At 43.3% G+C, this 23,673-nt stretch overlaps 1 protein-coding gene and 1 long non-coding RNA gene across 2 annotated transcripts in view; one reads left to right on the top strand and one right to left on the bottom strand.

Moving 5' to 3' along the window:
* Positions 1 to 22,959, top strand: part of LOC116961942 — a 64,796-nt gene extending 41,837 nt beyond the window's left edge. The window contains exons 2-3 of the long non-coding RNA XR_006164728.1: positions 21,734 to 21,836; positions 22,767 to 22,959. This is a non-coding gene — a long non-coding RNA (uncharacterized LOC116961942). The remainder of the gene's footprint in view (positions 1 to 21,733; positions 21,837 to 22,766) is intronic.
* PENK (proenkephalin) lies at positions 10,380 to 15,395 on the bottom strand. Its single transcript, XM_042786250.1, has 3 exons — positions 15,130 to 15,395; positions 14,452 to 14,593; positions 10,380 to 11,358 (listed from the first exon to the last, which is right to left on the bottom strand). The coding sequence occupies exons 2-3, from the start codon at positions 14,587 to 14,589 to the stop codon at positions 10,693 to 10,695; spliced, it is 804 nt and encodes a 267-aa protein (XP_042642184.1). The 5' UTR covers positions 14,590 to 14,593; positions 15,130 to 15,395; the 3' UTR covers positions 10,380 to 10,692.
* Positions 22,960 to 23,673: the final 714 nt, after the last annotated feature.

Here is a 23,673-nt window from a genome sequence, read left to right as displayed (position 1 = left end):
TACAATAAATCACTATCCTGCTTTTTTGACTGCTTATTGGCCACACACCACACATGTTAAAATCTACACATGAAGTGAGGGATTTGGGTGAGGTTTTTTCATGGTGTAAATCCTCTGGCACGCTCGCAGTTGCCAAGGTGATAAAGATGACATAATATTTCAGCAAGTATGTGTTTGTTGCGATACACCAAATTGTCAAAACTGCTGTTGTGGTTTAACCCCAGACAGCAAAGAAGCAGCACCCAACTGCGCTCTCACTCCCTGCTGTGTTGAGATGGGGGAGAGAGTCGAAAGAGTAAAACTGAGAAAACTGGTGGGTTGGGATCAAGAGAGTTTAAGAGGCAAAGCAAAGTCCGTGCGCACAAGGCAAGCCCAAGCAGGCTTCCCTCCCCACTCCCCAGGGGCAGGCCGGGGCTCAGCCATCCCCAGGACAGCCGGGCTCCCTCACACCTAACGGTGACTTGGGCAGGGAAACGCCAGCGCTCCCAGTGTCCCCCCTTCCTCCTCCTTCCCCCAGCGTTACACGCTGAGCAGGACGCCCCGTGGGGTGGGATGTCCCTGGGGTCAGTTGGGCTCAGCTGTCCCAGCCGTGTCCCCTCCCAGCTCCTTGTGCCCCCCCAGCCCACTCGCTGGTGGGGCGGCGGGAGGAGCAGAAAAGGCCTTGGCTCTGGGTGAGCTCTGCTGGGCTGCGCCGAAAACAGCCCGGGGTTACCAACGCTGTTTTCAGCACAAATCCAGAACATAGCCCCGCAGTAGCTACTGGGAAGAAAATCAACTCTACCCCAGCCAAAACCAACACAACTTCTATAAGCCATGCATAATAAATGCAAGTGTAACTCATTTTATCAGCCTTTTGATTGGTAGTAAAGATTAGAATTAGAGAATTACCTCCTGTTCTCAAGCCTCCTGGACCTTTTGAATATTTTGGGCCATGAAGGTGATCAGGGGGCTGGAGCACCTCTCCCTCCTGAAGACAGGTTGAGGGAGCTGGGGTTGTTCAGCCTGAAGAAGAGAAGGTTCTGGAGAGACCTTATAGCAGCCTTCCAGTATTTAAAAGGGGGCTATAGGCAAAATAGGGAGGGACGATTTATCAGGGGGTGTAGTGATAGGGTGAGGGGTAACAGTTTTAAACTGAAAGAGGGTAGATTTAGATTAGATGTAAGGCAGAAATTCTTCCCTGTTTGGGGGGTGAGGCGCTGGCCCCGGGTGCCCAGAGCAGCTGTGGCTGCCCCCTCCCTGGAAGGGTTCAAGGCCAGGTTGGACGGGGCTGGGAGCACCCTGGGCTGGGGGAAGGGGGCCCTGCCCGGGGCAGGGGGGTGGGACTGGATGATCTTTAAGGTCCCTTCTGACCCAAACCATTCTCTCATTCTATGATTCTATGATGACACGTTGACTGACATCTTCTTGTTACTGAGAATGTGAAGAATCTCACTTTCAAGATGCTGAGGCGAATGATATTGAAATGCATCTTGACCTCCGAGTTGCAATAAATCCTTTAAAGATATGTTATTAATTACTAGTCATTATTATATTCCACAGCTTTTTATAAACAGACATTAAGTAGGTGTCGATATATTAATAAGAGATTCATGTATTATCATTATGTAAAACTTAAAACTGCACTGCTGGAAAAAAAACAGATTAGTAGAATGAAATTACTCTATTAAAATGCTTTATGAATAATTATTTTACTGGGCAGATGAATGGCTTGTGTTTGTCTTTTTAAAACTTAATTTAATATTCACATGCTGCAAAGAGATGTGCCAAACAAATGGTTTGATAAATACAGACAAATTAAATGATAATTCAGTATTTTCTGACAAAGCTAAATTCTGCAGACTCTAATAGTTCTTTAGATCTCTGCTGAATTTCTGGTAGAATTTTATTTTAGACATTCAAAAGTAGTTTGATATCGTAGCAGTGCTAGCGATTAATGGAATTGTGCAAATCACGTGATAAAGTAATTTGTATTCACATATTTGGAGAAACAAAAAAAAATCCAGATATGCCTAATTCCTCAAAAGGTGAGTTATTTAGCACTGGTAAGGACTGGTGAGGAAAAGCTCTCTGCAAGTCAGTAGTGTTCAGTGATGTTAGTAAATTGGTATTATTAATAGAAAATGTCCAGGTTTATGAGGATCCAGACAAGAAGTTTGTAACATCCATCTGTGATGCTGAATTTAGTCATGTAATTGACTTTTAAGAGTGATCCAATATGAGACACAAGATAAAATGTGGGAATCCCTTGTTATACAGGATATGCGACAACCTTAACTTTCCAGCCCTTCTTTAATAATTTTAACTTTCAGAACAACAAGGAAAGCTCAAATTTCCTCCTAAATGTCTGTGTCAAAACATACTTTTGATCCATTGGGGTCAAAGATGTTAGTCTGAATTCTCATCAGATAGCTAAGACTTAAGGTAAATGAAATCAAAGTGGTGGTTTTATTGTTTTGTCGGAAGGAAATTAAATCCTCAGCACAAACTTTATGTATCCCTTGGATCTGTGCATATTCTAACGGCTTTGGCCAAAACTCAGGACTACAAGAGAGCACCCAGGAGGGAATACACCCTGTAGTGAACCTGACATTCTACCTCAAGATGAAGTTGATCAGGGATACAAGGGAAGTGGCTGTACACCCTATAAACGAAGAGGAAAAGGAGTCCTAGCTCACAAAACTTGGATCTTTTATCCTGAATAAAAGTATGAGTTGCTTTCTTTCCAAGGAATAGTAGGGAGCAGAGAGGACTTCCTTTCCTATGTTTTTTCTTTTCTTCTAATTGGTTCAGTATACTTCATCACAAAGTCAGCCAAATTAATTTAATTTCCAGTCCAAGTTTTGAAGTGAAAATTATGAGTTGCCGTATCAGACGCTGTTGCAATGCTGCTGGGGCATGATCCAGGAGATGATAACTATCGGCTACTGCAGCTATGGGAGGGTTTGTATTTCTAATAGGCATTTAAGAAAGACTTTAATACTGTAAATAAAATCCTCAGCTATTGAATTTAAGCCAGCCTACAGTGAGCCTACAGAGACATTGCAGCCCAGATCTTTATATCTATGTTGAGATCTCTCGGCAGGCCTGTGCATGCCACATCCAAAGCTGCTGCTCATCTGCATCCACACCTAACCTCGCGTGTTCTGCAACGTTCTGCCCATCCATAATTGCAATGTTGGTCAAATGGCAACACCAGGCCATGACTGAGAAGGTGCCAGCACCAGGTTTGTACTCCTTGTGGTCTTGGGGTATCCAGACGTGGTATCTGTGATAATACAGTCATATCTGGCGTAAGTGTCGCAGTGCACCAGGGAATAAACACAGCTGATGGTACCATTCCTGAGAAAGAAGGGACAAAGCACAGTGCTTGGCATTATTGTGCCTAAGGATGCTGAAGGATTTAAGCTGCAAAACCTCAAATCCCTAGAAATGTGTGTCATTTGGGAAAAGCTACTGTTGACTGTGCTCTTGACAAGGAAGAAATCCGGACATCTTGGAGACAGGATTAGGCAAATGAGCAGAGGACCAAATTATAAAGTTTTCTCCTGTATGTAGGCAGGTCAAAAAGAAAACTGTCTTTGCTTGCCAGGTGAAATGTCCATATTCCCCAGAAGAAACAGGGGAGGAGAATGATATCTTCTGTAAGTTAGTCAGACATACAAAATCTTTTATCTAGTCTGACCAGTCCTTTCTGTCAAATGGTATTCCCTGTCTCCCAATTAATTGAAAAGACTGAAATTATTTATGACTGTGGAACCATATATTCTTTTTTCTCTTTAACCCTTTTCATCTTGAACGATAGCCAGTTGGGCTATTTCACTAGGATGGGTTGTTTATTTGCAGGTGGATATAATGGCCCTTGAATATAATGGCACTTGAATGTACCCTTAAATAATTTGTCATTCTTCTCGCATACTGAAAAAATGAGTTCTTATATTAGTGACAGTAGTGCTGAGGACTATGAAGTGGGTTGCCTGATCTCTTTGAGCCTGACTAAATAGTACCCAGTGTCACTGCACCACTGTAGAGCCTAATAGTGATGGGAAGGGGGAAGAAAGCACAGTATTCCTGCTCTGGAAGGATCTCTTTTCTGAGATGACTTTCTGAGTTCAGGGACTCTGGGTTGGATTCAGGGACTCTGAACTCCAACAGTAGTGAGGCAGTACAGAGCGGAAGGCAAAGGGGATATGCTGATGGATATCTGGGCACAAGCTGTTACGTTTTAGAGTAGCTGGAGCTTTCTCAAGGTGTGACTCAATGCATTTAATGAACTTGAATAATCGAATAGTCTGAAAATCACCAGAGAATAATGATGCCAGGAAGAAGTGCAACCACAGCAGAGACCAGAACAGCTGGAGTGTACTAACAGTGCCAACGAACCACAGCAGATCTCAAAACTGTGCAGGAATTGGAGGGGCAGGTGTCTTCAATAGTGAGGAGTATTATTCAGAAAATTATTTCCTCTAAGCATTTCTTTTTACCCACTGCTATTCCTATTTGTCTTGCCTCACTTTACGGTTAGATAGTGATTTAATTGCTCTTTTCATTAAGATACTGAGAAAACTGAATGATGGTGGTATTCACATTTACACGAAGAATGTAGATTAGTTGTGTCGGCATGCCGCCATCTGCTTTGGCCAGGCCTCACCAGTGACTTTGCTTTGAGTAGTTTCCACTGCTGCTCTTCAGATAGAAGATGACAGCTTTTTTTTTTTTTTTCTGGCTGATGGGCAAAGAATGAGTTAATCACTTTCTGAGAATTACTTTGTCACATTAGCTGTGTCATTAGCCATCATAACGTGACAGCTATGTCATATTAACAAAAATAAAAAAAAAAATATTATTCTGTGGAATATTTTTCTAGATGGAGAAGTGTGGTGCAGTTGAAATTTCAACCCCCTTTCCCACCTTTGTCAGCTAGTTATTTGCAGAGATGAAGATGGAAATGTAGAAAAATGTGAAAGTCCCACTGTAAAACCCATTTATACTGCAGATCATGATTGAAAAATGCTGCTTTTCTAGGAAAGGCTTATGTGGTTTATCTGCCTCTGCTGCTTTTATGACAGAAATTTACCTGTTATTTATACTGCTGCTGCCATTGTCTTCTGCTCATGAAACAAAAAGCATTACGTGACTAAGTGTTTTAGAATATTTTCCAGAGGTATTAAGTCTAAGAGTTAAGATGCAGATTCTGACAGGAGTGTAGGAACAGTTTTCCTAACTCTGTGTCCTGTAATTTTATATGGATTGGAATTGAGATGAGCTCGGATCAGAGGTCTGCGCACAGATCTCACTGCACTTGGAGTGCAAGTCATTGCATACATTTAAATTTAGTATGAAAATACAGAGTTGGTAGGAACTTTTGCAAACATTCACTGTTGGGCAGGAGAAGACTGTGTTGAGAAAGGGAGTAATGGCAGAAGGGCAAGAGGCAAAGGTCATGTATGCCCCTGTACACCTACAGACATGGATAGTTATGGAAATACACTTGTAATCTGTGTACAAGGATATGCCAGCCTTCTCCCTGGGGACGCAGGGCAGCACAGTGCTTTTAACAAACTATTTAGCAGACTGATGTACTTTTGTGATGACTGTTTAACCTCAAGAGATTTCATTCTGTGGTTTCAGCAAGGATTACAGTAAATGCTCAATTTAGGTTAAGTCACAATCTAATTAAACAAATTCAGTCTAAATCCCTGCTGGGCCAGTAAAGATTTGCCTGTCAAATACCTCTAAGCATTTTCATTTTCTATAGCAACAGTTAAATGGATATGCAACTGTCAGTTTAAATGCTTTAAATGAAGCTGATGGGATTAGTAATTGAATGCTCAGATTAATGATTTACAGCTGGTTTTGCTACCCTGATCGTTGCTAACAGCTATGTTCATGATATCTCCCTACTCTTATCAGGTAGGTGGAATAGTGGTCTACAACTACAATAGAGTTATGATATTATGAAATACAGTTACAGTACAGGTTTGATGTAGTTAGTGCATTCCTGCTGATATGTATTACTATTTCTAATACCACGGGCAGCAAAGGATTATGATCAAAATATGAAAAGCAGAAAAATCTAAAAATAGCCACCTAGCCTCCACAGTTAGGACTTGGAACTGGAGGTCTCAGTCATTCTTCAATTAAAGGTATACATTTGTCTTTAATGGTTTAGGTCAGAAAGCAAACCTCAGTGTTGTAGGTGGTGAAATGACATCGAAGGCTGCGAGCGGAGACTGACAAAAGGGGTTTCTATGAGAGGTGGTAGGACTGCAAAGGAAGTGGAAGAAATGAAGTCTGTGCACTGCCAAAGTGGCTGCTTTTAGAGAAAGAGACCAGACTGCAAAGCTTAGTCAGGTGGAAGGATCTCTTTGTTGATACTTGAATCACTCAGCTTGGTGGGAACTGAAGAGAAGCATGGAAGTTTTCGGACTCGGATAGGGAAGTGGTTACACTGTTCTCTGTGTGACTTTTTAGATCCCACTTCAGTGCTTTAAAAGGCCAGAAATATGGTACGCTCCTCAGGGTTGTCCCAGAACATCACTGCCAATAAAATGGGCTTTGAGGCCAGCTAACTCCTACCAGGAATTTCTTAATTCTCAAAACAACCTAGGGTCAGGGAATTTAACCATTCAATTGCTTTTTAAGTTGCAAATTCTGGGAAGTTGTTGGCATAAGAAGGAATCCTGCTGTTTGCGTCCAGCTGAGCTTTGTAGTGCTTGAAGAAGGCTGTAAAGAAAACTTTCTGTGGCACTGAGATGTATGCACAAGCTGTAGATTTGTGATATGAATTTGTCATTTTGTCTTATATGTAGTCTTCCAAAACCATCCTAATGAGAGGCCCTTATACACCACACATTGAAAACTTTGGTTCATGTTAATTGAGTTCCCTTCAGAAATAAAATGAGCCAGTGTATATTTAGAGTCTATGTTGAACACAGTTTAATAATACTTATTTCAGTATATTAAATTAGAACATGTTTTTGTTCTTATAAAGATTCTATCTTGGGAAACATTATCTGAAACAGCTATCAACATTGATGTTATAATTACTTGTATTTATGATATGATTATAAACAATTATAAAGTAAATCATTATAATTATTTAGACATAATTACAAAATAATTATTGTAATAATAATGTTGTAGTTATTTATATTATATATCATACTACATATTAATTTACAAAAAAAAAACCCACCAGGAAATTCAAAGTTATATTTTACATATTTCAGTTCATAGAATATGCCAAGTTCATCTGAGATGTGGGAATGGCTCTATGACCTATCCTCATTATCCTGAGATTTAAGCTTAGGTTTTCAGGCAGAGCTCCAGCTGAATGCAATTTGGTAGTCAGAAATCATTGTATTCATCAGCTTCTTTCTTCCCCATGATCTGCTCCTGTATGTGAACTCCATTCGATTCAGGAAATCCCTTTTTTTTTTTTTTTTTTTTTTTTTTCTATTCCTTCCTCTAATTATTTCCTATTAAAAAAGCCCAGCTCATCCTTGCCTAACCTCAACTATACTATCTTTTTCTTCCTTTTCTTCCTCATGCAGAGACATTAATCAATTAATCAGTTTCACTGGTCTAGACCCTTCCAGCATTCATTGTTCATACTCAGTTTTTGTTATACTTACTCAGTATTCAGACCAATGATACTATATTTGATCATACTCTGGAATATTGATTGCTGTGTAAAAATGCCAAGCCAATTATAAGAACCAGGGAAAGGAAATGTAGAATCTGTTTTTTGATCTCAGGATGACATTTCTTCTCTCAGAATAATCTTGTAATTATTTTTCTTTCCAGACATCAGGCTTTCCTCCTTTCTACTTTTATTTATATAAAGTGATACAGCTGTTTCAATAATCTTCCACTGATGTGACTGTTCTAGGAATGTATTGTAAGAGGAAAATTAGGGGACCCTTTCAGAACTTGGACCAAGAATGAGATGCCCTTTTTCATCTTGCAGCCCAATAGACCTTATCTTCAACCTTAGTTTTGATTTGTGATTTAGAAAAGTGAACTTCAGGAAACATTTCTTGATTCACTGGCATATTTTGAGCTGATTTAATCTGAAATGTTAATTACTGAGAATGTTAGAGCACTTTAGTGTTAGAGAGCCCCTGAGTGATGGCATAACTGAAAGTCTAAAATAAGAAATTCCACTTCAACAGAAGAAATTGGATCTTATTCTAACTGCACACCTTTTAATTTATAATTATTAAAGCAAAAAAGTGTCTAACTGGAAAGGTTTTTAATTATAATGGGAGGAATGAGGACTATTCAACTTTGCTGTTTCATTCAGAGAATCAAAATGGCATTCTCCTTCTATGCACATGGCCACCTGCCTGTTCAGCCTTGGAAGAGACTTAGTCCTTCACTTTGCTTGCCTTCATTCCTCTTTTGGGTTGCGTACACATATCCCAGTTAGAAGTTTGTATCAAGTACTTTTTTCCTACTATATAAATTGCTATAAATGGGAAAGTTTAGCAGATCAAAACTTCATTCTGCAAGATACATACTAGGTCTCTAGAATTTGGGAGTTTTATTCCTCATTACATCACCAATTTTTTGTTAACTGTGAAGGATGGGTGACAACGACATAAACCTTTTGCATCATCAGGTGCAACAATGCTTCTTTTAGTTAAAAGTCTGGCAAGGGCCTCTCTTTGATTGAATCGGAGGTAAGTTTTAGGGAAAAGAAGTGAACGAATGTTGAAGTGAAAGATGAAGGATGCAACTGCCTTGTCATTTTAGTTCCTTCTGGAGTGTATGTCTGAAGCAAACCCGGTGCTGGTGCCCGCATCCCATGCATGGGTTCGGGCTGCAGAGCAGGCTCAGTGTGCACAGCCTGAGGTCCCTGTGGGTGAAACCCACCAGGTGATGTGCTCCAGGAGCCCGACCGATGTCCTTCAGCCACTGCTGGGCTGGTGCTATGGGGGGAAGGAATGGGCAGAAGACTTTTCCTGCGGCTGGTGGCATCTTGAAGAACTCTCTAGAAGTCCCTAGGGAGCAGAACTGAATTCTGAAAAGGCCATGGAGCTTCTACAGGCATCTGTATTTCTGCCTTTTAAAATTTGGTATCAATTCTCTACAGCAGGAAGATGAAAATAGGTGCCTTGCTTTTTACTGAAGGAAAAGGAATGCATTGTGTTTTATGAACACTTCAGCAGGATTTTGGCCACTTCAGACCACCAAGGGCCAAGCTGAAAATCATCACATCTAATTGTATGTAGTGAGGCTTTTAAGTGCATATATAAACACAGATTAATTTTTAAAAGTCCTAAGTACTGAGGACATCCTATTGACTTGAAGTTAAAGAAAAGTCAGACCCTTATCTTGCCCCTTGTGTCAACAGATAGTACTGTGAAAAACTGAAAAACAGATACTGAATGCGGAGCCATAGATGGTTTTAGACATCTAGCTCCCATAAACTATTTCAGCAATAATCAGGTATCTAAACAGCTTTGAGGATTTCGGCTACAGATACTTTAAATTATTGTCAGCCTCAGTGGTCAAAGCGATTCTTATCATGTTAATTTAAATGGGAAGTAACCAGTAACTAGTAGCAGTAGGTAAAGTGCTCACAGACTAGGAATCTAGGGGGACGGTCAGAGTTATGGAAGGAAGCGCACGCTGGGATGGGAGATGGCCTTTGGTGTAAATGCCACTTATGTAAATGCCAAAGGATCTACAGTGTTAGTGTTGGGTAGTCTGTTTTTTTTCTCAGATTTACTTATACTGCCTTTGTTTGAAACAGAAAAGACTGACGAGCAATTTCCCATATTTCAGTAGTGCCAAAGTGATTTATATCAGCTGAGGAATCAAGCACAAAGCTCTTTCATGGAAGACTGTCTGGTGCGCTGTACAATTAGAATTCTGAAGCTTTTTTATGCAGTTTTGGTTTATGTTGATTTCACACTTATGCTTTTTGAGTTAATGTTTATTACTTTAAGGCCAACTGTACAATCCTATATTGGATGGATATAAAAGGTGTAACTAATCAAACGTGGCGTTGTGTCGTGCACTGGAGAAATGCTTTTAGTGCTTTAAGTCAAACACACGATTTTCTTTTTTCATGTGAGTTGTCTGAACATTATGAATTATAAACTTAGGCTTTAAACATTTATTCTGTTAACTGGTTAAAATGAGAGCTGTTAGAGCAAATACAATTATATTGACTTTATAGCATATTTATTATTCTAATATTCTAAGAAACTGAGAAAACTAAAGACAAAAATGTGTTTCAGCTCTTGTGTATGCAGTACAAATTCTGTAAATACAGAAAAGAGATTGGCATTGTTCTGGTTGCTTAAAGAGAAATTGAGATGATGTTTGATTAAATGACTGAGAGGAAATAAATAACATTTCAGAATTTATGCAGTTAGGATGAAGAATTTATTGTATATACAGTTAAGCAACTCTACTGTCAATGTACTTCCTCTTTAAAGAAAATGAATACAGTAATAAAAATAGTTCTAGCATGGAAACTACAATACAGACTGAAACTTGACTAAAACAGAAATTAGTTATTTGACTGGAAAGAACACAGAACCTGAAACAACAAATCGCAGGTTGCATCATTAACCAAGGACAGTAAAAAACTGTACAGTACAAGCAACACGTTACAATAAGTTATGACCAATAAGGCAGTCTTTCTCATTTAGGACAAAAGGGATAAAGGGAAATGTATTAAAATCTCATAAATCCACCATATCTCTTTTCCATCTCTGGGACCTCTTTGGAGTAAGCTTCCCCATCTTCTTCTGAAGGGAGAATGGAGTCAGCGAAGCGCTTAAGAAACCCACCGTATCGTTTCTGGTAATCCAGCCACCATTCTGGCCTGCCCACTCTTCTCATGAAACCACCGTATCTCTTTTGCAGCTCTTTGGCTTCATCTTCCAATCCGGGGCTGCGCTTTATGCTTCTCATGAAGCCTCCATACCTTTTGCTGACATCCCCATCGTTTTCATTTATCTCGCGGTAATGCCCCGCTTCAGGGTTGTCCCCTGTTCCCAGAAGCTCCTTCAGCAGATCAGAGGAATTATCAAGGGCATCATCATCTGAGTCTTTCTTCATAAACCCTCCATACCTCTTAGCCAGGATTTCGCCTCCGTTACCTTCATCCTCTGGTTCTACCCGATAGAGCTCATCCATTTTCTTCATGAACCCGCCGTATCTTTTCATGAAGCCTCCATACTTCTTCGCAAGCAAATGGTTCTCATCCAGCTCTTTCTTGTCTCCTGGAGCAACGTTGCCATTCTCAGAAAGATCCAGCTTCACCAGTTGTAGGAGCTCCTTGCAGGTCTCCCAGGCTTTGGCAGAAGGCAGCTTTCCTTCACATTCTAGTGTACATGCCTGAAAAATGGATGCGGTTTACTGAGAATGATTTGAGTGTAACAAGCATCTCACTGCCACCTTGTCTTAGCTTTTCTTGTTTTTAAAAGACCATGAGCGAGCCTCTCTTTGTGAGTGGCTTGGAAAGATTTGGTACCTGTCTGTTCTTAAGTTCTTCATATCCCTCTCTGAAGGACATGGTAGTCTCACTCTAAGAGACAGAATACTGGACAAAATGGGTCGTGGGTCCTATATGTCAGGGCGGCCCCTAAATTTCTGTTTCCAGGGAAGCCACATGTACAGTTCTTGCACCTCCATTATGCTCAGGTGCGTTGTTATGATATTTTTTTTTTTTTTTTTGTATTTACTACTGGGAAGCTAAAAACCAATTGTGGTTTGCTTCATAACGAACGTATAGAAGTATATTCATTCTTCATCATTAAAAGTACCATTCAGAAATTTTAGGAAAGAAGTTACATGGCATTGTCATTGCAAAGAAGCCAGATACACTGTATTGCTCAGTATCTTCAATATACTGCACAGCTTTAAAGGCTGTATTTCTGTCTGTTATAATTAGTGTCTCATTGTGGAACAGATCTTTCAAATGTGTACAAAAACAAACATAAAAATACAGGCTGTCCTGGGCAGGATCAAGGTTCTGATGTTGCTAGCTTGACATACAAAGCAGCAACCATCAGAAAGAGGGAAAAAATCCTAAGACGTGTGGCTTCTGAATCTAATGAAAAATTTTCAGGCTAAGACATAAAAAAAGTTTTCATTACTTGTGTGCGTAGGTCATAATGTAAAGATAATAACATACATATTAGCTACTACTATCTCTGTAGTGACAGGGGAATTTACTTCTTGTGAAGACACACTCTTCAGTCGGCAAAAAAAAGTGAACCCAGTGGGGTTTCTTTTCTGGCCCATGTTTTTTGTACCACAATGATTAAACAAGAAATCATTAATATTTTCAATAAGAGAAACATTTATACTGCCTATAGCTGATGTTTGCTAAGGATCTCAATATGCTTTAGAAGTGTGAAATTAAACCCCAGCACAGTTTTCTCTAATAGCTAACTGACCAGCTCCCTACCTCTGGCCTTACCTGTCTGTTGGTACGATCAAAAGAAAATTAAGGGATTTATGTATTTCACAACAATATTTATTATAACTGTCACTACATGCTTGTTATATATTATAGTTATGCCGTTAAGAGAATGTGATCTCAGCTTCAGTCTGACTTTGAAATTGCTCTAAATCAAAGCAAGAATAGGTGCTTCCCTTCCTTTTCCCTTCTCAATTCGTTTAAATAACCCTTATGGCCAAATTAGCATATGCTATCTCATAGGTGTGAACGACTAGGTACAATGTGATAAATCTTGTATCTTACAGATACAATGTGATAAAATCAGTTATGATGTTACTAGATCTAAAAACACTATCTAGAAACATGTGTTTCTATTAAAAACAAAACAAACAAAAAAACAACAAACCACCCCATATGCAGATACAGTGTAATAAAATAAGTTATAATGTTACTAGATCTAGAAACATTATCTAGAAACAGTTGTTTCTAAAAGCTGTTTGTATTTGTATAAAGAATATATGGTACAGCACACGGCTTCTTTTCCCATTTCAACTAATTGCTGTTGTTATGGAATGGGACTTTGATTCTTTCTTCAGTAATTGCTGAAGGTTTCCAGGAGAGAATATCAGTATAAACACCCACAACATATAATTTGAAAAGCATGAATCCTTCCCCCCGAAAGCACAAACTACCGCCTTGTCCCTAGTTGATGTTAAAGTTTGATTGAAAGCCAATGTAAGCAAGAATATGGGGAACGGTTTTGCCAGTATTCCTAAGAATACTGCCCTTATGAACCTGTTGTGGTTAAGAGTGAGTCCTCACTTTTAGAGTAAGCAGTACTCAGTGATTCCTAATTCTGTGAAAACGTAGGGTCCAGTCCTTCCTTTTGTGTGCTCCCAAGTAATCGACGGCATTATAGGAACAAAACTTTTCAGGTCATTTAGATGTGCCGAGAGCTAGATGCCTCAAGAGGCGTCTGCGTGAGGTCAGAAACCGCAGGAGCCTCTGGCAAAGGACTCGGCAGGCTCAGTTCCCGCCTTCTTCAGGGAGGGCTGAGGGGCCCCAGACCGACACTGACCGCGGTCCTTAAATTTCAAGTCGAGTCGCCCCTCTGACTATACTTTTAGATTATTTTAATATCATTAAAATTACAGATACACGCCACCCCACCCCCCACCCCGCATTCTGGGGTTTTCTTAGCAGGATTTGTTTTAGGAGACGCCGTCAAAGGGAACTTTCCTGCAGCACCGAGCACAGAGGGAGAGCAGCGGGAGGTACTGCTCCTCAAACCAGGCTTGAACCCCACTTTTTGGCGAGATCTCAGGCAGATCCGCCGCTTTTCAGCTCCACAGCCATCCTGCCTGGAGGGAGCTCACCCCGCCGGCGAGCCCGCGGCCGGGGGTCGGCACCCCCCTCCCGTCCCTCCCGCCTTCCCCCCGCCCAGCCGGGGCTGAAGTACCGGGCAGCGACCCCTCCTTTCCCTGCAGAGCTGCCCTCTCGGCCCGGATTTCCCTTCCCCCTTACTTTTTCACTTGTTTTTTTGTCCTTTTTGCCCCCCCGGGGCTGCCTGGCGCGGGGTGTCCACCCCCCCCTCGGAAGCAGCCGCTCGCTGTCGGGCCGCGGGATGGACGGGCGGGCTGGGCTGTATGTCTGTCTGTGTGTCCGTGTGTCTCCTCGGGGCGCACTGGGTTTCTTTCAGCGCTGCCCGCACAACCCGCTCCCCCCCCCCCCCCCCCGCCTCGCCCCCTCCTCAGCGCCCCAGCGCCCGCTCCTCCCTCCCCGTTTCAAAAAAAAAAAAAATTAAAAAAAAATCTCTTCCAAGCGACCCCGGCCGCTTCCCCCGCTATTTCTTTTTGTGATTTCCCTCCTTCGCCCCCTTCCCCTTTTCCTCCCTTCCCAAAGTTAAGGCGGCGCGGGGGACCCGGCCGAAGGGGGTCTCCGCGGCGCTGAAGCGGCCGGGCGATCCCCCCCCTCCCCGCCCCCCCCCCCCCCCCCCCGCCCCCCCCGGCCCCACTGCCGCTTACCAGAGGGTGGATGCCGGCGCGGGGGCCCAGGCGGTAGGCGCAGCCGGCGCAGTCGCGGCCGCAGTCCGCCCGCACCCCGAGGAGGAGGCAAGTGCTGAGGGCCAGCAGCGAGCAGCCGAGTCTCAGGAGCAAAGCCATGGGGCTGCAAGAAGGAGAGGTCAGCCGGCAGCCCACTGCCCCCCCCCCCCTCCGCTTCGCCCCCCTCCCCGCATTGCCTCTCCCACCTTCGGGGCAGGGAAAAACGGTACGAAACCGTTCGGCCGCCGCGATTTATCAAAACCAAGTTCTGAGGCGCACGCAACTCCGGTAACTCGCCCGGGTTGTGGAGCCCGGGGGGCGGTTGCGCGGGCGCGGAAGGTACGCGGGCGCTTGGCGGCTGCGAGGCAAGCGACCCGCGCCCGGAGAGGAGCGGGACCCGAAGGATGAAGCTGCCGACGGTGAAAGTGCTCGCCCCCAAGCACTCCATCCCGCCCTTCCCGCAAAGCTCAGGGGGACAGACCCACAGCGGCGCGGCGCGGCCGGGCCGGCAGCCCCTCCCGGGAAGGCTTGCCCACCGGAGAGCCCTGAGCAGCCGCCCCGACGACGGGCACCCGGGTTCCCCCCTCCCACGGCGTGCGTGTCCCCCTGCCCCCCCCCCCCCCCCACACACACACCCCGCAGGCAGAGCGGGTCACTCACATCACAGGCTCCCGTCGGGGCTCCCGGGAGTTGCTGGGGAAGCGAGCTGCGCCCGGCTGCAGCCTCGGCGTCGGAGCCGCTGTTATTTACAGCGAGGCCGAGCAGCTTCTGGAGAAACCCTGGCGGGGTGGGGACGGAACTCGCAGCCCCCCACCGCTGACAGCTTTAATGGGGGGGGGGGGGGTGTGTGGGGTGTGTGTGTGCGCTGGGGAGGGGGGCGCCGAGCCGAGCACCCGCTGCCGGGGCCGGGAGCGCCGCTGCGGAGCGGAGCGGGTGCGGGAGGCGGCGGCGGCACTTTATAATTCGGGAACGCGGGGAGAGCGCGGCCTCCCCCAATCGCCGTCGGGCTCCCGCTGACGCAGCACCTACGACATCCCCCCCCCCCCCCCCCCCCCCCGCCCCGCGCCGCTGCCCCGCCGGCAGTGACTCCGGCGGGGTTCGGGATGAAATTGGGGGGGCGGAGGGGGGGGGGGGGTGGTGTAGTTGTGGGGTGTGCCTCTGCCGTCGGGGGGAGCAGCGAGGACCCGGCACCGGGGGAAGTTACCGGGGGAAGTTTTCACCGGGGGCGGGCGGGGATGAGACATTGGCGTGAGTCACCCGAGGGGGGGGACGTGGGGAGAGGCGCCCCGGGGCTGGCGGCAGCTCCGCTCCCCTGCACAGCGCCGGGGAGGGGGACTGCGTTTGGGGTGGTGGTTTTTTTTGGTTTTTTTTTTTTTTTTTTTTTTTTTTTTTTTTTTTTTTTTTTTTTTTTTTTTGTGGCTTTCTCTCTCTGCCACCCTGCCGCTGGTGCTGAAGGTCCCCTCCCTGAGTCTCAGGTGTAAAACATTGTGTTTGAGGGAAACAGGTTTTACCAGACCGAGCGGGAAGACAAGGTTTTTGATTTATAAGTACTGGAATTTCACAAGTATGGGTAGATCTACCTTACTTTCCCAATTCTGGTGACCAGGAAAACACAAATATGAAGGAGCCAAATAGAGGCAAACCCCCAAGCATTCCTGCAAGATTCTCAACCCCAGCAGCTGGGGCAGCTCGCAGCTCTGTGAGGCTTGATATCCCGGGGAACTGGTGTGGAGTGATGATGCTGATCCCTCACACCTCTCGTTTGTAGAGGCCTCTGCCTGAGCCTTGCCAAACTGCATTTCTTTGGCTGTCAGAAACCAACTTCTATTTCCATCCCCCACTTTTTTTCTAGCGTTTTATATTTATTTGTTCTTTTTTTCATAGAATCATAGAACAGTCTGTGTTGGAAGGGACCTTTAAATGTCCCCAGCCCCCTTTCAGCATTGTCCTTCAGTTTAAAGAGCATTTTTTTCCCTTCCTGGTGTGTTTCTGGCATGGGATTATTCTCTCTAGTCCTCATTTTGCTGAAGTGAACAGGTTGTGCTCTTCAGCTTTCTATCTTGAGATGGGCCCTTTTCATGTAAGTATTCTGCTCTGCATTTGCTGTACTTGGAGTTCATAATTTCTGGGCATGAGTGATGGGAACAGTACACAGTATGTCGGTTGAAATTTCATTAGGGCATTAATGCATAATTATCTCCCCCTGGAGGAGGAAGACACCTCAATTTATACCTCCTCAGATCTCATTTGACTTTTCTAATGCTGCAGTACATCGATGTCACACACTCATCCGGTAACTGAGATACAGCCAGGTCTTTATCCATCAGAACTAACACAAAATCCAGTACTATTATTGTATGGAAATTGTGCTTTCTGCCACCTGTTAGTCTTTACCTCAGCTATCTGACTCAGGTTAAGGACACTCAAATGAATGTCTGGATTTTTGGAAATACATCCATGCAAGCCAAAGACATAACTCTTGTGTATGATCAGTGTATGTGAGAAGCGAATCAGGCTCTCTGTTGATGGAGTAATATCAGCCAATTTTGTAAGTGAACCCTCAAGAGAAGAAGTAGACATTTTAAAAATCATCCCAGTGGGTATATTTATGTTAGCATGTGAGGGATCTACATTTGGAACAATGAGCAAATTTCTATGCCACTGAATCAGCAGGAATGCTATAAAGTTTGTTCCTAAGATGGTTAGGGAAGCACTGACTAACTCCAGAGGTGACACATTTGGTGCCTCTTTTGCTGCAAAGATGCTCTCTACAAGCAGAGCTTTTTGTGATGGACATCAGATTAGTCCTCTGGGACAATTCCTGACCCTCAGCTCTGCCATCATTTATTGGCTTGTACTCTAATAGTCGGCATGGCGTGATGGGACAGATAGCCCAGCAGCCTCCCGATTCTTCCTCCTGCAGTGTACATCCCATGTCCCCGGGCTGACTGGCTCCTGCTTTCGTCATTCTGCATACGAGCATCCATGCTCAGCCTGCCCGCTCAGCTGCTCAGTCTGCCATGTCACTTACTGTGTTTAATCTGATCGGGATGAAATCCCAGGCAGTGTCAGAATGACACTGTGTGCAGAAGTGCCGACAATCTCTGTATGTAAGATACAGATTGTAACAGGAAAAGACGAAGGAATAAAGCATATAAAAGGACCAGATAAAAGATGTGAATTCTACGTAGAAGTGGAGCAATAAGGAGGGTTATTTTACACTGGATAAGTCTTAAGCCATAAATTTTATGACTGCTGATGAAGATCAGGGAAGATGAAAAGGGACCAGGTGTGAAATGCGCAGGTGCAAGGACACCGTAAGGGAGAGAGGGGAGGTATGTGCACAGCCAGCACTGGGCAGAAGAAATCTAGCTGTGGCTGCTGGAAGTGCTACAGGTATCCCCGACTCTTTGGCTCATTGCCTTCTCCATATCCTCTGTCATTTGAATCTTTGCCTGGTTCCTCTCTATCGCTGGTCCTCATCCTGCATCCTTACAGAGGCTGTATGAGGGTCCCCAGGGCCTGGCAGAGTGGGGAGTGGGAAGAAGGTCCCAGCTGGACTCTTGTTTTACCCTTTTCCCACTTGTAGCAGTGACTGCTACACAGGGTCCTCATCTTCCTCCTGAAAGATTCTGATACTCACAAAGAATGAGTAGTAATACAAGGAAATAGTAATTAAGAAAATATTTACTGAAGAGCTCACTTCTCCCAGTGTCAGCAGATGAAAGCTCTGTAATTCCCTGTCTGAGTCCAGTTTTGTACAGGGAAAGTATTCTTTGCTGAGAGAGGATGAAAACAGCAGAGGATTTGGAAAATTTTCACAAAATACTGCAAAGCAAAAACTACAGAAAGAAAGTGACTCACCGTAGGAGTGGAGGATAACATTTCCTTAGCAGTGGAGGATTGAGAAACTAAGAAACAGGGAGGCATAAAAAGAAAGAGGACACTATTCACATCAATAAAGATGATAATTGTTGCTCCCTACTAACTCTATAGTAGAAATGTCTCGATGTTGATAAAAACATCAGCTTTTATATAATTCAGAATTACCACAAACACCAAATGCTTTTTATCTGTCATTAAAATGCACCAGTCAAAAGAAATCTGTTTATATTACAGTAGTGCTTGCAGCCCCAGGTGCCCGGTTGTCCTATGGCTTGTCCAGGCTCCCAGACTTAAGCTAGAACAAGGTGAAGCCAAGATGAAATCATCTTCATTTTACTGAGTGAGAACGCAATTTGAATGACTTTACAAAGTCTTGCCAAAAGTGGGCAGCCAAGTTAGAAACTAAATCTCTGTCTCTTGGATTTCACATCAGTATCTTTACTGCAGGACTAGCTTTCCTTTCCAAACTATACTCATCATGCTAATTGAGCCACTACAAAATCATTAAATGAAGATGGATTTACAGAAATATGAAACAAACACACTCTTAGCACCCCAAGCAACCCTTCTCACAGCACAGAGCCTTTTTGATAGAATTGAAATAAAGAATAGGGAATGTAAAATGGTGTGTTGATTATTTTCTTCAACTCAGTGCAAAAGGTCACAGCATTTCTTAAGACCAAAGAGTCAGATTCTATTTAGCTTAGTCTAAATGAGCTCAGTTTTTAATGTGAACATATATAACTAATACCAGAGCACAGGAAGGCATCGCAGGTCATACCTCTTGTACCAAACTTACCATCAAAGCAATGTAGAGACATGAGTTATTAATCGATAGGTAAAAGTCATGCATTCCTACTTTTAAAATATCTTTATTAAACTATGTCTAATGTAAGCAGAGAGGATCTGTAATACAGAGAGGTACTCAATGTGTGGTTGGTATGGTGTTACTCAGAATGTACCTTTACAGGACGGAGATGGTCCAGTGCTTCCCATATGTCTGTGTATCCCTTAATATACATCTAGGCGTATCATTTAAGATATGAAGAAATAAGAAAGGTATCGGTGATGCAGACATTTCTGCTAACAGCTGCTGAAGACAGTCTTGTATGAAGAACTCGAATGCTGAACTTTTAATCTCAGACAAAGCTCGGTCTTCTTAACAATATTTTTGTCCTTGAACAAATTATACCTTTTTTAGAAGACAAAACCATATGCTGATCTAGTGGTGATAGGGAGATTTTTTTAATTGAAAGAGCAGTGACAGCTACTTTCCCTGTCTCACGGCTGATGCCATGCAGCTTTCTAAGGGGGGAGAGGGCTTCATGCTACTTTTTCTGAGCAAAATAATGTGACAAGCATTCAGTATAAGCATTCAGCAAATATAAATTTTGGTGCATATTTTTACCTGTGATTGTATCAGACAAGATAAGAATGAAGCAGAGAAATATATACTGATCTGTGGTGATACATGGAAATTCGCTCTATTATATGCTTCTCTGTTTCTCACAGGCACACAAATATGTACACTCAAAGATTTCAGAGATCAGGCCTGAACTGCAGTAAGTAGAATGGGCTGCAGATTAAGTAGAACAAACTGTACAAAATCCATAGTTGTTATAAAAGCATTATGTCGCTCATTTCCACAGAGGCCATGGGAGGGGTATTTCCAATAAAATAAGAAAAAAACCAGGGTGCTTAGTAGCAAAATACACTGTGATGAAATCCAGGCACAGTGATTATTGTTTAAGACAATAACTACTCCACATGAGTTGAGTGATTTATCCTCATTTTTTTAATTAAGAAAACTCATCCACGAATTACAAAGGAAGTATTAGATTCCATCTATGAAAAGGATTGCAGGGTCTAATGCATATGCATATTTGGAATGATTAGCTGAAAATTGTAAATGAGAGATTTTGATCACTTCAGTCATATTAAGAAAAACAAACCATCAGAGTCTAAATAATGTATCTGGAGTGCAAGCTTCTACTATTTTCCCACTATTTATATTCATACAGCAGAATTTTGGAGCTCCTTCCTCGGTTTCAGCCTCGCATTTTCATTGCTAATATTTTATTGCCCAGTTGGGGAGTGCTGTGTTCACACTTTAGCACAACACTCAGAACAAGTTGTTGTGGCAGAGTGGAGCTGTAAGGAGAGCCTGGCGCGTTGCGTGCAGAGGGGGCCGGCCGGGTTCCTCGGGGAGCACTGCTGGGTGCTGCGGGGCAGGCAGAGGTGGCTTGAAACTCCCCTATTCTGGGCAGTTCAGAAACGTAATTTAAAACAGGGGCGGTGGTTTGCTGTTGGTTTCCAGCAGCCCAACAGGGAGTATTCTATGGCTGAGCACTGAGCTCTCTCCTTTCCGCTCCCGCCGCGGCCGGAGCACAACCTCCCTCCCTCGTGCTGTCTCCGGGCCGTGACGGGAGCGGCGAAGGGCCACGTGTGCTCCCTCTCTCCCACTCTCACGCTGGAGGGATTCCCCAGAGGCGATCCAGACACCAAGGGGAGGGTCATACGTCATTTCATTGTAGCTCTGCTGGGAATTCCCTTGTCCACACTGGGAATTTGTCTGCGGCTGTAGCGCGCAGCCCGCGTGCAAGCAGCACGGAGCCTCTTGTGCTCCTACGACATGCCTTGGTCCGATGGTGGGCTAAATTCCTCAGCTGCAAAAGCAACTTTATGCTCACTTTTGGCAGAGTTCACTCTAGATTAGCTACAGCCACACTTGCAATCCCCGAGGAACTGCAAATACTAAACAGATGATGTTCATGCAAAAAATGGAGTAGAAAGGTGCAGAAGAGACAGGGATTTCACAAACATTGTGTGAAAGGTCCACCATCTTTCTTTCAATGTAAAAGATTTTTAGTTACTTTACATGAATCGGGACTTCATTTATGTTCCAGAAAGTGTTTTCCTTAGAAAGGAAAACTGGAGGTTTAATTAATTAAGTTATCTAGTTTAGGACAGGGAAAAAGATGCTGACATAAGAAGACATCTTAAGAGCATTTGAAAATGAAATAAGAAACACTGTCATCATATTCCTTCATTTTCCACATACTTGACCTGTTTCACTGGCCATTGTTTGTACCTCTTTGCACTTTGTATTTCTATGAAAAAACCTGGAAACTGAACTCTGATCTTTCCTCTCTCAGTTTACCAGTCTGCATTCTTTTTCTCTAAAGCTGTTTGCTTTATATTTGAAATTAATTTAATTTCTCCTTCTGCATAATTGAACACTCCAGAAACTAAAAAGCGACCGCAGCCAGCTGAGCCTTTATTGCTTTTCTTGTACAGAACTGATGAAAATATTTCATGAAAGTTGAAGCTGTGAATTTGACTGGGGCCCGGGTTTAACCCGAAGTTTGAATTTATGCAGAAGCTGAGAAGATCATGAATGATTTTGGAAGCAGAAGAGTTATCACATCGAGTGAAAATATAAGTGCAGTGACAGTGCATAGTGAAGGAAAATGGCAGATGTGGTAAAGACGTTTTGATTATTTTGGGATAACATACGTGTGTTGGAGGAGATTGCCTTGTGGTTGACTCCTTTCCAACCTTCCAAAGATACATCTCACATTTTGGTTGTTATATGGCCTTGCTGTCATGATACGTAGCTTTTCCTTTGTCGTTTTGAAAGCTTGTAAAATCAGGGTGGCAGCCACTGCTGGAGTGGAGGGATAATGCAAGGTTTCTTTTTAATGAAGGTGGTCTGAATGATATTGTTACACAGCTAACCAGTGCTGTCATGTCTTTTCTAGTTCTGTCAAAAGCTTTCTGTGTCACCTCAAAGTGGTGAATTCACCACTTCCCTCTAATGTAATGTAAATGCTATCAGTTATGACCTGATAATGCCTAGCTTGCAGCATTTTACTAGACAAAGCAATTGATAGTATATCATAGCCTTTGACTGAATTCATTCAAAGTATCGGGTATAGTATTATACCTCTAAGACAAGACTAAAATATCAGATATTTTTGAGTTCTTAGTGATTTGGGCTATCTTTGGCATGTCCCTTGTCTATCCTGGTACCCTAGGATTTAATCAGCTGATGTGTTCAGACACATCTAAGGTAAACAGATTGGTGTGTGCTAAGATTTCAGAAAAAAAGACATAGAATACAAAATAATGCAAATCTCACAATACTGAAATACTATATATTGTAAGCAAAAATAAGTTGTACTTCAACTTATTCAAGTGCATCAGCACTTTGAGTATAGGGAATGAGTACCCTAAGCAAATAATCCACAGAGAAGAAAAATTGAGTCTGGGATGAGGTAGAATGGGGAAAGTCACCATTGTGAAGCTTTTATGAGATTAGGCTAGTTTATGTCATAAAACATTCCTCAAGCTGATTATCTTTCTTTAACTTTTCTGTGGTTGCCTGGTGTGTGTTCCCCACTCCTCTGCAGGCAGCCGTGCTGGTCAGTGGCTGAGGAAGACCCTCCACCTGCTCCGAGAGCATCCCAGTAACTGCCGTGTCACCTTACCCAGATCTTCAGGGTGAGGTGGAGTTTTATCATGGGACACGATGACTAGAGATAAATCATTTACTGAAATGAGGACTACTCTCCAAAAATGCAACAGCAAAGTTTCTGTGCTATGAAGTTGACCAAAGTGTTCTGCTATTTTCTTGTGGCAATAAATAAAATGACTCATTTGTCTAATTGTCCTGTTTTTTTATGATTAAACGAGGCTGCAATTTCCAGAATACACCAGAGTGTATACTTTGTGCTAAAAATGGATGTAACGTGTGTGCCAACAGAATGATGCCAGAATTTGGAGGAGCTTTCTTTCTTGGTGTTTTCCTGCTGGTTATTTTAATGTCAGTTTAGTTTCGAAAAGCGGTAAACTTGTTATTTGAAAGACTGCAAAAGTAAATAGTCATGAATATCTTTAAAATGATAACAAACTAAGTGAAGTGGAAAAAATAATCAGCATCTGTATTGCTTGGTCAACTGATCAAAATACCACCGCAAACCAACAGAAGGAAGCGGGAGGCTTTCAAGGAGGTTGGGGTGCTTCTAGGCAAGGGTGACTGCTGCCTCCAGCCTGCTTGTTCAGCTCTTGGCTTCAGAACCTGGGGATAGAGCTGAGTGTTGCTGCACATCTGCTTTGCTTCCCTTTGAAGATGGGGTGAATAAAGCAATACCCATACGTAAGAGCTGACTGTCATTTTGAGCCTTAGCCCATTGGTTTTACACCTCTTTAGGCAGTGCAGAAATGTACAGGATTACCTGGAGGTGGTGGTGGCGTCCTCAGGGGAACTGTGTCAGGTTTCACCACTGACAGAATATTCAGGCTCGTTGCCTTCTAAAT

This window comes from Tyto alba, unplaced genomic scaffold (assembly GCF_018691265.1).
Source record: "Tyto alba isolate M040663 unplaced genomic scaffold, T.alba_DEE_v4.0 Super-Scaffold_9, whole genome shotgun sequence".
Taxonomy (NCBI): Eukaryota; Metazoa; Chordata; class Aves; order Strigiformes; family Tytonidae; genus Tyto; species Tyto alba.
Note: the sequence above shows the minus strand (reverse complement) of the source record. Positions and strands in the feature narration are given on the sequence as shown.

Bases quoted from the DNA above. Each gene is read 5' to 3' on its own strand.
- PENK (XM_042786250.1), bottom strand. From the start codon at position 14,589: ATGGCTTTGCTCCTGAGACTCGGCTGCTCGCTGCTGGCCCTCAGCACT. The intron at 11,359-14,451 runs GTAAGCGGCAGT...TCCATTTTTCAG, and splicing joins GCGCCGGCATCCACCCTCTG to GCATGTACACTAGAATGTGA.